Source organism: Populus alba, chromosome 4 (assembly GCF_005239225.2).
Source record: "Populus alba chromosome 4, ASM523922v2, whole genome shotgun sequence".
Taxonomy (NCBI): domain Eukaryota; kingdom Viridiplantae; phylum Streptophyta; class Magnoliopsida; order Malpighiales; family Salicaceae; genus Populus; species Populus alba.
In genome coordinates, this window is record NC_133287.1 from 20390289 (window position 1) to 20404763 (window position 14475).

The following is a 14475-nucleotide window of genomic DNA, read 5'->3' on the forward strand; positions in this document are numbered from 1 at the left end:
TCAGAAAACATGAACACTTCTCATAGGACGATCTAAATACTTGGTCTTGTCATCATCGATATAGACACAAGTCATAGGCCATGTTTTGTCCAAGCAATCAACAAGCCCCAAGCTCTCAAACTCATCAACCCAAACACCGTAGTTACTAGGCCACATAGAAAGCGGGGAAGGATCAACACAACATACCTTAACTCCATGGCGAGACACTTGCTCAGCAAGACGCAAACCAGCCGGGCCTGTCCCAATAACGATCACATCAAAGCAACGATACCTGTCTGCAGGATCAAACCATGAGAGATCAAAATCCAAGGACTCGGGTTTTGATAGAGGTTTCAAGTCAAGAAAGCTTCCAAGCTTGCTGCTTTGGATTCCATGGTGGGATTTTCTTGAAGCTGTGGTCTGGGGTTTCCGAGAAGAGATTAGAGGAGTAGGTTTATGGTTTAGCAGAAAAGTTTTTGCTTCAGGGGCTGGAGGAAACAGCCTGAAAAGAGTTGCCTGAAGCAGTAGTATGGAAACAAAGAAGAGTTGGCAGAGAAATTCTTGTTCATGGGAAATGTAGTAATGTACTGGAAGATAGTGTTGAATAAAGACATGGTGGAATCCCTGAGTCTCCGCAAGATTAGGATACTCTCATGAATTCCCCCGGTGTGGTTGCAAGTTTCAAAGAAACAAGGGGAAACATCAAATGAATTCCCCCAACTTCTACACTCATTCCTAATTGATCTCAAGTTTATAAATTTTATCGATTCGATCCTTTTTCTGTACAATTTTTTTTAATCAAATTTTCTTTAAAATAACATTCCATAAAATGTGAAAATGTTCGCAAAGGAAAGAATCCAAGTGAAAAAACATGAGAAATGTTTGAAATTTAACAAAAATTAGATAAAAATATTTGGCTCAAGTTTCAAACAAACTAAGTATTTAGCGGAACAAACTAAATGTTAATACATTTAGATTAAGTTTTTCAAACCTTCATAAAAACTTAGGTAGCACTTAGAAACATAGTTGAAATTATATTTTTTTAAAAAATTAATTTTTTTTATTTAAAATTTTTTTTATGTTTTTTTATTATTTTGATAAGCTGATGTTAAAAATAATTTTTTAAAAAAATTATTTTAACATATTTTTAAATAAAAAATACTTTAAAAAATAATTACTATAATATCAAACATTGCCTACAATTTATTGGCTCACCAGATTCTAAACAGGTTAAGATCATAATACAATACCCAAAAGAGAAGAATAAAAAAAACAGACCGTTTTAAAAAAAAAATCCAATATATCTAATTGTGTGTGTGTGTGTGTGGAAGTTGAAATTTAAAATATCTTTATAATCGGATATAGTTGGGGGGGGGTGTTGAAAAGATGCAACCAATCGATACGGAGAGAAGGCTAGGCTGGTTGGCCATTGTGTCATGGATTGTTGATATGTGAGTGTCATGGATTCTCTTTAAGCTAAGCCATTGCTCCTCCTTGAGGACCTGGTAGCTTTGTTAACAGTAGCAGTGTAAGTCTCTTTATCTAGCTAATATCACTGCTTTCCTTTATTTGATTCGAGTTTGCAATAAGCTGTGTTGTTTTACATATGGCATGTCTATTGCCTCTTTTTTTTTTATTTACGTAAGTGTCCGGGCTAGCGTGCGCGCACCACGACTAATCCCACGGCTCACTGAATATCCTGCAAACCCAGTGAACATGTAAGGCACCACGGGGGTGACAGGCGTGCACGGTAAGGTTTGAACCCAAGATGTAGAGAAAGGGAACAAGTCCCTTCAACCACTGGGCCAAGACCTCAAGTGCATGTCTATTGCCTTTTCCTTTAGCCCGTGCGATGGCCTGGCACTGGCCCGTCCCCTGTGGCTGTTCTCATGATCTTGCTCTTATGCGCAAGTTCCTTTGATTCTTTTAACAGCAAGCTTACAGAATTAGGAAAGAAAAAACAAATAAAAATTTGGAAAAACCCAGTTTTTGTTTTTCAAAACTGCGTTAAACCTTGAGTTGACCAGATTAACCTAATTTGTGACCCAAGCTTGAGTGAAGTCGATTCTCGAGTTGGTTCTTGTTACTATGCCTAAAACTACTGGATTTCTCTTGGTGTAAGAGGAAGAGAACTCTGCATTCTTTCTCCGCCCCCTGTAACTCCTAGATGGATTCTCTAACAAAATTATGGCCTTAGATCACATAACAATCCCAAAACCTCCACCAACTATGAAAATTTTCTTTTCTTCAGAAGCCTAATCCATAATCACCAATCTAAGAAATGGTTAAAGACTGCAGAATTTTCACACAAAATTTAACCAAATTATTAAAATGAACTGCACGATGAAAATGTTGCTGTTAAAGATGTTAATTCTGCAAGGGAATATCGATATGAGATACAGGAACTCTTAGCACTTAGCAGTCGTAGCTCTGGCATTGAATGTCAGGTTTTTGAGCTGAAACAGGTCTGACATCCAGAAAGTTTTGTTACTTATCGAAAATAATAGAATCAACTCAAAATCAACAGAGCTTCAAGTTATATCTCTGAAAAATACAACTGAGGAGATTACAACTTGGACATTGGAGATATATCACCAATTTCCTTCAGTTTCTAAATGTAAATGCTTCAAGTTCTTAGGATAAAGAAGCAATAAACCACCTAAGATCAAATCCACATTTACATTAGTAAATAAATTCTCAGATGTGATGCCAGAATTTTTTTTTTTTAATTGAGCCCTGTACCTCTATCTGCAATAAAGCCCCGTAATTAATTCACTCTTTGAAGTTTCCACTCCATTACAAGCCACAACTGGAAGTTCCATCATTTAGCTGAAGAAGACCATTAGCTTTCTGCTGGAGCAGAAGTTTTGCCTTTGCGTGATCTCTTTCTTTTCCTGCCTCTACTTCTAACCGTCTCATCACCACCTTTGCTTTCCTGTACAAAAACCTCCACATTTTAATAATGCAAATTATTACTGTTATTTCAGCTCATGGGTGCCCAGGGATTTTAACTTGACCAGTTTTTTCAACACCTCAAAGTTATTAAATTAGTAATACTTTCCAGGATTAGTTTGAATATTAAACACATTCATGTGAATACATGTATGCACCCAGATCTCACCATCTCATGATACTCTAAATAGTTTCATCTATATTCTTTCAGTTGGCAAACCCTATATCACCCTTCCAGAGGCCAGTGAATTGGCTCGTGTTGATATGAAATACACAGGTAACAATCAAAAACACACAAAGCTGAGTACCACCATAGATTACACTCCCTATAATAACCCTGTCAGTTACCAGAAAAAAGATGCGTTAACAAGCAAGATTGAAAAGCTATATCTGACTACAACATTGTTTTCTCATTTGTCAAAATTTTACCATAAGTGACCGCAACCATTTCCACTACATCTTTATTTTTAACCCTTTTCTATAGCAGGCCAACACATTGAACACATCCATGGAATAATTGAAATAAAAGGGCCAAGGTGATTTCAACAATAATTAATTATCCATCTGCTAGATGTCAAGACAAGGCCATGAATTTCAGCTCCAAAACCTCCAAGTTGCAACTAAAAATGTGCAAAAAGAAAATGACAGGGAGAGCGCAATGTCCAGCAGCACTATTCTCTCACAATCAACAGTGACAAGAACAATAGACAATAACTACCGTCCATGTTAAACAGGACAGGATTCAAGTCCGATTATAAACATAGAAATGGATTTAAAAGCATCAAACATACAGTGATGAACCATATTTCTCTAGTCCAGATGTTGCAATTCAGCAGTGAGTAATCCCCATCATTGCTTAAACATAAGAATCCACCAAAAAGTTTAAAAACATTCAAAAACCTTCACTAACCTTCCCTGACATGGAGTTTGTGTTTTGACGACTCTTTTTCTTCTGGACTGAAAGTGGATTTGGACCCTGGAAAGTTTGACACAAAGTTGACCAGATGAGCATAGACATTCCTCTTGAAAGTACTTGGCAAGTTAGCAATAGCATTCTACCATGTACCTTTCATGTCAATTAAATTAATATTAAGTGATTCAGTTTACTATACTGCGATCTTCAAAAACAAGTTTACTATGCTGCTGCGTAACACATAGAAACTATATTGCCAGTAGCATCTACCACAAAGCTATAAATTAAATAAATATATCAAACATCATTTTAAAAAATCTTTATGGGTCATGAACAGTGATCATAGTTTTATAGATAGATAAGCACCATGGATATTCCACAATTTTATTGTACACAGTATCTAATTTCTCAAATAACATGTTCTTCGTCATTAATTACTTAGAAAAGAAAATAATCCAAGGAACATCTTTGTGCTTTCAAGAAAATACTGTTTTTTTATTAGAACAATTGTAAGCTGCGATTAACCTGTAGCTGGACCTAAAATGTTCCCTTCCCATTAAATAGAAAAAGGAAACACCCTGCTGATCAGGTAATCCCCTTGTCTTGCAGATTAAGCAAATGGCCTGGTTACACAGCAATCAATTAATCTCCCCCCTCATAGTCCTGAACACCCCCCCTCTCCAAAAAAAAAAAAAACACAAAAGCAAGCCCCAAGTTCGTGTAAACATAATGCCATCCTAGATATGGATTCGTTCGTCTTTTTAGCCATGTCTATCAATTTCATGTTGTTATTACTTAATTCTTCAGCATAAATAACATTAATTTTTTTTCATTGGAGTCGTGGTTGCAAGCAGCGACACAGGGAAACCTTGGAATGCATGATGATAGAGAGATGCTATGATGATTCCATTCATGCTTTAACTAGAAAAGTAGATAATGTAAACAAAAACATTAGAAAAGAAGAGCCAGATATCCCCATGTGATCATAGTGGAGAATAACACAAACAGCACAAATAGACCCCTTCAAGATGCTGCTCCTTGCTGGTTAAGTATATGCATATGCCAAAAAAAATAGCAAACAACATAATACGAACAGACCCCTTCTAGCAGTTTTTGTGCGTTAAAGATGTTAGCAATAAACAAGCTTGAAGCAGACAATATACCTTAGCTTTGTTTCTCTTGAATTGAGGTCTATCCTTGACCTTCATTCCCTTTCTTGAAGAATATTTCTGAGGCTGCATTTCCAAATTTTCATCTTCTGGACCTCCATTTTCATCAGAAGAATCTCCAATTTCCCAATTTTCCACTAAGTCCTTAGTCCTCTTTTTTAAGAGTGCGACTTCTTTCTCGGTCATATGTGACCGTTCTTCTTCTGAATTTTTGGCAAACTGCCGCTGAAATGCAGATGGTGGCTCAAGAAAGAGGGCATTTCTAAGACCAAATATGAGAGGGACACCTGGCACCTGTAGGTTAGTTTATCACAATTGTTAATGGACATTCCAACGGTTATTTCTAGTCACTAATCTGAGTACGAGTACTGCTGCATCACTGTGCATTTCCCAATTCATTTTAACCAGCTAACCTGGCTACTGGATGGATCCCTTCCAATATGATAGCTGGTAAACAAAAAACAGAGCTAAACTGACGATCTATTAGTGCAATTACAGGGATCAATCACAAGTTTACCAGATCAGCCTTACAATCCTTCCAAAAAGATCTTCATCTAAGTGACACTCAAGGCCATGCTACAGATATTCCAACTTCTAACAACATGTCAATTGAAACACACAAGGATTATATGATTAATGGACTGAAATTTTAATTGTTCAGAAAACACCATTAATGGACTGATTAATGGTGTTTGAAACAATTCTACTGAGGTCAGTATTTAACAATTTTTCAAATCCTCAATTAAACATATAAGAAAACATAGCTACAGATTACACAATCCATAAATTTTTGGCATAAACATATCACATTGCGATCAACTATCCAGTACCAGCACAATTAAGGGATAAACAATTCATTAACCACCAAAAATCATGTAAAATAATTTAAAATGAAAAAAAAAAAAAAAACTAACCTCCTGAAACTTCTTCCGCATGTCAGTATCCTGAGTACCAACATAGAAGTGGTCCGGGTTATTTTCTCCAATAATCTCCACAATGCAACCCTCTGCATTCTTGTTTTGTTCATGATCACACCTGCCATTGAAATTGAACTTCAAAATCATACCAAACCCAGAAAAGAGTAAATCTCTAAAACCCAATTTCAGAAATCCACAAACCCATCAAATTCAGCAACAAAATCCCAAAAGATAAGGCCTTTTAAAAACCCACCTTGCAATCATAAGCGTATTAGCTGCCTGAAGAGATTCAGTGTAAGATTTCCCAAGTCTTTTCAGCTCTGCCAAAACACACCTACAACCCCAAAAACAACAACAAACGAATAAAAATCCAATCTTTCTTCTTATTTTTGAACATAGACTAAAAGAAAAGCAAAAGGGAGCAGACCTGGTGGTGAAGAGCTTGACAGAGCCACCAAGAATGTTAGAAATAGCTGTATCAGCAGGAGCAATGTTATTAACTATTAAATGGTGAATAAATGTACCGTCACATAAGACTTTGTACGGCTGACGGAACCCAAAACATGCTGTGTAAAATCTCACTGCCCGCCGGTGGCGTTTCTGCTTCTTTACTCTCATGTCTTAGAATTTGAGGAACTGGTCGGTTTTGGAAGTAGCACAGGAAGGGTCTTTCTTGCTTGCAGTTTTGCAGAGGAACTAAAACCCTAACCTAACTGGCTTTGATTTTTAAAACCCTAAAAATTGCATCTTGAGTTGAAGGACTGAGTTGAACTAAATTAAGGATTGAGGGGTCAGACTGGCTGGATCGGACTGGGTCGGGTTGGGTTTGGTCACCTTTGGTCCTTGTTTTTCTTCTTTGTAAAACATTTTTAACTTTTATTACACTTGTTAAAACTGAGTTTCATGGCGACAAAAACATAGTCGAAATTAATTAAAGAGTGCTTTATTATCACATTATATATTTAAAGAAATGATGAGAAGTAAATGAATTTTTTTATCATAACCTAATCACTATGAGCAAAGATTAGTGTTATTCTATTCGATTCTTTATATTTATTTAAAAAATTATTAACTGTTTTTTTTACAATGAAAAAATATTTTAAATTAATTTATTTATTAAATGAGATTTTTTTTAAAATAACATTGAAAACATGTTTTTTTTTTAATTGATTTAATATAGTTGAATAATTTTTTATATATGAAAATTCAGCATTTTTACTAGAAAAAAATGGTTTTAAAAAAATTATAAATTAAAAGGATCAACTATGGTGATATTAGGCATTCCGATTCAGCTGTATTTTTGAAGAAATTAAAAAAATAATAATTAAATTTTTTATATTTTTTGTCTTTTTATATACTAATATTAAAAATAAATTTTAAAAAATAAAATAAAAAAAATATTATTTTAATATATTTTTAAATAAAAAATATTTTAAAAATCATTTTTTATCATACTCCTACAAGCAACTATCAATTAAAATATGCTATCAATTCAATATTCAATGAAAGGATTAATTAGTTATTTTACTAAATATCCAGTGACCAAATATAATCAAATAGCTCACTTTAATATTTCCAAAGGTTGAATTGTTGTTTCATTATTTTTTAAATTTTTTTGTTAAATTAATTTTTTATGTTTTTATATTGTTCTGATATATTAATATTAAAAAAATAAAAAATTCTATTATTTTAATATATTTAAAAAAAACTTCAAAACACAATTATTTTAAAAACTCTTTTCGTATTACGATTACTACTTTTTAAAGCACTTTTTAAAACTTTAAAGATTTGTGGAGAGATCTCTCTGGAAAGGACAAAGGATTTTGTCAGGTAGTTTTAATCATTTAGTGTGTTTTAAGTCACTAATGTGCAGTCCATGAATGATTAGAAGAAAACAAGCCTTAGCAGCAGAATGATTACTGAGATTCCAAATGCCAATTCCATAAGAAAACAAGCCTTAGCAGCCTAAACTTTTTCCTAGAGGATCATGCTGAGCATGAACACATAAAGACGGTGAGATTTCTTTCATTTTGGTTGATTTGATATCTGTTTTTTTATCCAAAATTAATACTTGATCGTATTCTCTTTCTGATGCACAGGTTTCTCCCTGTTTTAGGAGCATACTCACGGGGGAAGTGAAGAACCGCCTTGGCACGATCTTGGCTGAATTGGAAGAAAGACATCGCGGAATTATTATTTTTTGTTTGATTTAGTTTTTATTAAATAAAAAAATTTAAAAAAAATAAAATTGATTTAAATCAATCAGTTTTGATTTGGTTTTTATAATAAAAACCAGTTCAAATTCGTTGGCTCGGTTTTCTTGGTTTTTCTAGTTTTAGCTCGGTTTTTTCAGTTTGACTTAGTTTTTCTAGTTTAGCAAGGTTTTTTTTGTTTTTTTTGTTTGGATTTGGTTCATTTTTTTTTTATTTTTTGCTTATAAAACCGAAACCAAACCAAACAGACCGGTTTTTTTAAAATTTTGATCGAGTTTTTTTCGGTTTAATTTTTTCAATTATTATTTTTTTAGTTTTATTAGTTTAATTAATTTTTCATTTTTTTTTTCACTCCCAGGCGCAGCAGCCCGAGCCAGTGTTGCTGACAGAGTAAGCCTTCGACATTTCCTCGATAAATTGATGCATTTGCAGATTACTGTGTTTACCGTCTTCCATCTGAATTGCCCTCGAATGTGGTCTTATGTTCTTGAATAGTTCTGTTCTTATTTGAAATTCTTTGATCCTTGTGCATGATAAAAAAAAAAATTATGATCCAGTCCTTGTAGTAAAAAAGTTTGCAATTAGATCCTTGCACAATTACTTTTAATCATATAACACAGTTCATCGCATATATTTTTTTAAAAAATACTTGTATTATAATGATTTATTGTAACTATAATTCTCCATTACATCACAATTCTTAAAATCACATTACATATGTAATCAAATAGTCATTTTGCATTGCTTGGGTTGGGTGGTTAAGGGATTGATTGACGCAACAGTTAAACCACTGTTTTGTTATTTTTTTTGTTTTAATATATTTTTAAATAAAAATATTTTAAAAAATATTTTTTATAACTATTCTAAAAAAAACTTAGAACACCAATTAATGCCAGACTAATGCAAGAATATCAAACATCACACCACATTTATTGAGATCAATTAGCAAAAATCACTAATTAATGCCAAATAGAGAGGAAACGTATTAAGAGCGTGTTTGGTAGTGTAGTAGCGGTTGCTTTTCAAATAGCTTTTCGTGCCGAAATACATGCAAATGATGTTTTTTCATTTTTTAAAAATCATTTTTGATATCAGCACATCAAAACGATCCAAAAAGTACAACCGTAACTCAATTTTAGCAAAAAAAAAAAAATTTGAATTTTGTCAAAACGCCGGTTTGACAGCAATGCCAAACGGGCTCTAAGATTATTGATTAATTAGTGTTAATAAGGTGTCCCAAGGCCTAGAACACCAAAATTGGATTTTAGAGGACAGTTTTGGCTCTTGGATATTTTAAGTGGTACGGATTCACACAAGTACACACCAAACCTTATTCCAGCACAAATAAATTTGGACATTAAGTTGCCTTTCCTGAATCAAACATGGATTTTTTTGGGGGGTTTGTCCCATTTTTTATGGATTTTTTTTGTAGCTTTGTTGAATCCCATGGCTTTTCCCATGGAATACATGTAGGAATTTTGCTTGGATATCAACAACATGAATATTGAATAAAGATAATTGAAATAGTCTTAATTAATGGGAAATAAAGCTGTTTTGTTTGTCCTTTGTTCAAAACTAGTAAAAAAAACAAGATAAATTAGTTTTTTTCATATTATTTTAGAGTTTGTTGTTTGTGCTGTAATAACAGTTATTTTTTAAAAAAAATTTATTTAAAAATATATAAAAATAATAATTTTTTATTTTTAAAATTTATTTTTGATATAACACATCAAAACGATATGAAAACACCAAAAAAATTAATTCAAAAAAAAACATTTTGATTTAAAAAAATAATAATATTGAAACAGAAAACAAACAAATTTTTAATAAAACTGTAATTGATCTACCTATTAATCAAAAAGAAAGGAAAAATCTCTAATATTATCCATGCTTCAAAAGTCTAAGAAGGACATTATTTATCTTAAAAACGATGGTTATTACAAGAGAAGCCCTTGATGATTTCAGATAATATCCATGACTCCTCTCTCCTGGATCTTCCATGTTTCATAAGAAGATGAAACTAGTTTTCTCTCGTCTTAATATCAATTTATATAATATTATATTTTTATCCCAACAAGCACGGAGGAGATAAGAATCAATTTTCCTTAATTAGCTCAAGAAACAAAATATCTACAGTCTTCTTATCCCTGGCGCTAATAGAAAGAAAGGGGGTTAGTCCAAGTAGCAAGTACTCATTAAAATTTCAGGTTAATTTCATGATATACAGTTAAGTTTTTATAAATTAATATAACTCATGCTATAAATATTTTATTAATTAATTGAGATATTATTTAAATTTTAAATTTAAACTAGGACCAGAAAAAAAATATTATTTAATTGAAGCTACTAATTTACATAGACTATACTATAGAAATTCTCACTTGAACCAAAAAAAAAATCATTTACAAGTGAATGATGGTAATTTCATGGGAATATTCTCCTTGGAATGTTAAATCATTAAATTTATGAAAAAATCAGCATAACATTTTTGGAAATTGAGTTGGAAAATAGAATACAGTTAAAATCAGGAAACAAATGAAGAAGGTTACAAAAAGAAATTCTAGATTAGCAGTGAACAGCTTGGCAGCTCAGGGAATTTATGGCGAGGCGAGGAAAACACTGGATACACACAATCTACTGGCCATAAATGCATCCTCATACAGAAGGATAAGCCTTTGAAGGTGTTGAAGGTCAGTTTGCTTTAAAAAGAGACACAGTGCATGGGGATCATCAAGTCAGGACAAGAGACATTGCCCCCACACTTCTCTCTTCTTTTGTCTTCAAATATCACAAAATTACTCTCTCTCTATCCTCCGTCTTGATAGCCAAAAACAGCACTTTCAAAGGTTTGGATTGGATTAGCTTAACCTTTCTCAAGTTGAAAACTTGACCCTTCACCCTCCTCTCTGCTCTCATCCATTTTCCCTTATCCTTCCTGATACTTTCTTGGGTTTTTGTTAAAGTGATTTGCTTTTACTTTCCCTGTCCCCACCATCATCACCCCCACAAACTTCACAGTCACCAAGACTCTTCTTTTATCATATAGTTTACTCTAGAGGACAATAATATATATACCCCCATTTGGAATAATACGTGCCTCTCTTCATTCTCTAGAACAAAGGAAAAGATAAAGAGTATATGGTGCAAGATGGACCTGTAACTCTCTCTAACCAGTGTCAAAGGCCTCTACTTTGATGTTTCCTGGTATATTTCTTGTTCAGATATTTCTTCTTCCTCTCTATCACTTTGAGCTTTGCTTTTGGTCTTGCTGATACGGGTTTGTGTTTTGTGAGCTGTGTTTGCTATTTCTGTTTAGCGGATCCCTGAGTTTGATTATTGGGTGTGGGTTCTTGAATTTTTGTAGGTTTAGTTTTACTTTTGGGATGTGGGTTTTTTATTAAACTGAGAATAGTTTAGAGTTGTGTTAGATCCAAGGTGTTTGATAGTATTTGAGGACTTTTATCATATTATTTGGAACATTTTCTCAAAGGAAGACTGGGATTTCTATGACTGTTTAGTTTTTCCTAGAAAGTCTGACTCAGTCTTCTTAGAAGGTGAGATCTGGATGGTCAGGTTAAATATTAGTTGGTTGATTAAATTCAATTGATTTATAGTTTGCCTTTTTCTTTCAATTCTATATCCAGTGACTCTGATTTGATCATGATCCATCTATTTTCTTGTATGAAATCCATGTGTGCTGCTTGTTGATCTGTTTACTTCTTTCAATATAAGATAGTTTATGGCTCTATAGACTTTGAAACTTTTGTTTTTCAATGGGATGGTTGCGAATAATAGACGTGTATGAGATCTTGTTTGAATGATTATGCTTAAGTAAATGAAAAGGTGGATTATTAAAAGTGAGTTCAATGATATTCAATGATCATGCACAGTTGCACACCTTATCTTTTTGGAAATTATAGGGTTTTGAGCAGTGTTTTTAATTGTAATTTTTATTAATGTCTACAGGTTTTATCGAAAGTCAAGCTTAGGGTGGAGCAGTTTGAGGAATTAAAGTTTGGTGATTGGAATCAATTCGAGCTTCTTATAACCTCTATTCAATTTTGGGGGGTTTTGTTCTGTGAATGATGTCGATGTTTGATGAGACGGGGTTTTGTGGTGACATGGATTTCTTCTGTACCCCTCTGGTGGAAGGAGATGTGAGTGCTCCACAGGTAGAACCTGAGGTTATTGTGGAGGATGATTATAGTGATGAGGAGATTGATGTTGATGAGCTTGAGCGAAGGATGTGGAGGGACAAAATGCGTCTCAAAAGGCTAAAAGAGCAGACCAGAAGCAAGGAGGGGATTGATATTGCTAAGCAGCGGCAGTCCCAGGAGCAGGCCAGGAGGAAGAAGATGTCCAGGGCACAAGATGGGATCTTAAAGTACATGTTGAAGATGATGGAAGTTTGTAAAGCTCAAGGTTTTGTTTACGGGATTATCCCTGAGAAGGGAAAGCCAGTGACTGGTGCATCTGATAATCTTAGAGAATGGTGGAAGGATAAAGTCAGATTTGATCGAAATGGTCCAGCTGCCATATCTAAGTACCAAGCAGATAACTCGATCCCTGGAAAGGACGAGGGCTGTAATTCAATTGGCCCAACCCCACACACCTTGCAGGAGCTTCAAGATACCACCCTTGGCTCGCTCTTATCTGCATTGATGCAGCACTGTGACCCTCCCCAGAGGCGGTTTCCATTAGAGAAAGGTGTTCCTCCACCATGGTGGCCTTCTGGAAATGAAGAATGGTGGCCACAACTGGGTTTGCCCAAAGACCATGGCCCCCCACCTTACAAGAAGCCTCATGACTTGAAGAAGGCGTGGAAGGTGGGTGTTCTCACAGCAGTGATTAAGCACATGTCGCCTGATATTGCCAAGATCCGCAAGCTTGTGAGGCAGTCCAAGTGCTTGCAGGACAAGATGACAGCCAAGGAAAGTGCTACCTGGCTTGCAATTATCAACCAAGAGGAATCAATGGCTCGTGAGCTTTACCCTAATTCCTGTCCACCATTGTCTTCATCCGGAGGGAGTGGATCTTTGATCATTAATGATTCCAGTGAGTATGATGTTGAAGGAGCTGAAGATGAGCCAAACTTTGATGTGCAAGAGTGCAAACCGGAGACTCTCAGCTATTCTAATCTAGGGATGGAAAGAATGGGTGAAAGGCTGCCTCTTCGACAACAACCTTATCCAATCAAGGGAGAAGTTATCACCAGCACGGATTTTATTAGAAAGAGAAAGCCATCCAGTGATATAAACATGATGGTGGATCAGAAGATCTACACATGCGAGGCTGTTCAATGTGCTCATAGTCAAATCCGATTGGGTTTCCCCGACAGGGCTTCTAGGGACAATCATCAACTAAATTGTCCATACAGAAGCACTTCATTGGAGTTTAGAGGGTCAAATTTTCATGTTAGTGAAGTCAAGCCTGTCATCTATCCTCAACCATCTGCACTGTCCAAGACAACTGCTCCATTGGTGAACCCAGCACCCTCTTCCTTCAATCTATCAGGAGTCCCTGAAGATGGGCAGAAGATGATCAGTGAGCTTATGTCAATCTATGACACTAACATTCAAGGCAACAATAACACAAATCGTGGTAACAATTTGGTCACAGAAGGTCACAATGTTTTCCAGCCAAAAATCCAACACCAGCAGGACAACCACTTGCGGAGTCAAAGCAATATGATTAACGGAAATATCTTCGAAGAGTCCACCATCAACCAAAACCATCAAATGTTTTCCCAGGAAGGTGGTCAGTTTGACAGGTTCAAACCCTTGAATTCTCCGTTTGAGACCAACCAAAACAACAGCGGGTTCAACTTGATGTTCGGCTCCCCCTTTGATTTGTCCTCTTTCGACTACAAAGATGATCTACAAGTACTGGGAATGGATGCTCTGCCAAAGCATCAGGATGTTTCAACCTGGTTCTGATATCATTACCAAAACTATCGCCTTGGACTGGAAGAACTTTTCTAATCTTGCATTACATCCAGGGCAACCTCTCACTGCCTAGAAACTGATATTGCCGTCCTTGTATTATTTACTCTCCTTTTAGGGGTAGCATTTAGATAGCTAGCAGGCACCGTACGTGCTAATAAAGTTTGTGCAAAACTCTCATAAATTGAACTGCTGTTCATTACGTGTAAGGTGAGATATGCTGTCAAATAAATAAGCTGTGATGTATTTACTCATTTCGCTATCATATGGTTGAGAACACAGCCATAATTTGTAGGGCTAGGGATCTGATATTATGGTGTGTAATCTGTCTTGTAACGCCAACATGTTGGCTGCTGCTTGCTGAAATGAAGGGTTGTCTTTTTGTGAATC

The 14475-nt window shown here is 34.9% G+C and overlaps 3 protein-coding genes across 3 annotated transcripts; 1 reads left to right on the forward strand and 2 right to left on the reverse strand.

The window, feature by feature from the left end:
- LOC140955546 (capsanthin/capsorubin synthase, chromoplastic-like) lies at positions 1-712 on the reverse strand. Its single transcript, XM_073408924.1, has 2 exons — positions 629-712; positions 1-495 (listed from the first exon to the last, which is right to left on the reverse strand). Exons 1-2 carry the CDS (start codon positions 710-712, stop codon positions 1-3), a joined length of 579 nt encoding a protein of 192 aa, XP_073265025.1.
- A 1735-nt stretch (positions 713-2447) lies between these two features.
- On the reverse strand, positions 2448-6741 carry LOC118038964 (uncharacterized). Its single transcript, XM_035045521.2, has 6 exons — positions 6358-6741; positions 6184-6264; positions 5928-6048; positions 5008-5307; positions 3842-3907; positions 2448-2914 (listed from the first exon to the last, which is right to left on the reverse strand). Exons 1-6 carry the CDS (start codon positions 6546-6548, stop codon positions 2822-2824), a joined length of 852 nt encoding a protein of 283 aa, XP_034901412.1. The 5' UTR covers positions 6549-6741; the 3' UTR covers positions 2448-2821.
- A 4258-nt stretch (positions 6742-10999) lies between these two features.
- On the forward strand, positions 11000-14475 carry LOC118038963 (protein ETHYLENE INSENSITIVE 3). The gene is made up of 2 exons (XM_035045519.2): positions 11000-11347; positions 12110-14475. Exon 2 carries the CDS (start codon positions 12226-12228, stop codon positions 14077-14079), a length of 1854 nt encoding a protein of 617 aa, XP_034901410.1. The 5' UTR covers positions 11000-11347; positions 12110-12225; the 3' UTR covers positions 14080-14475.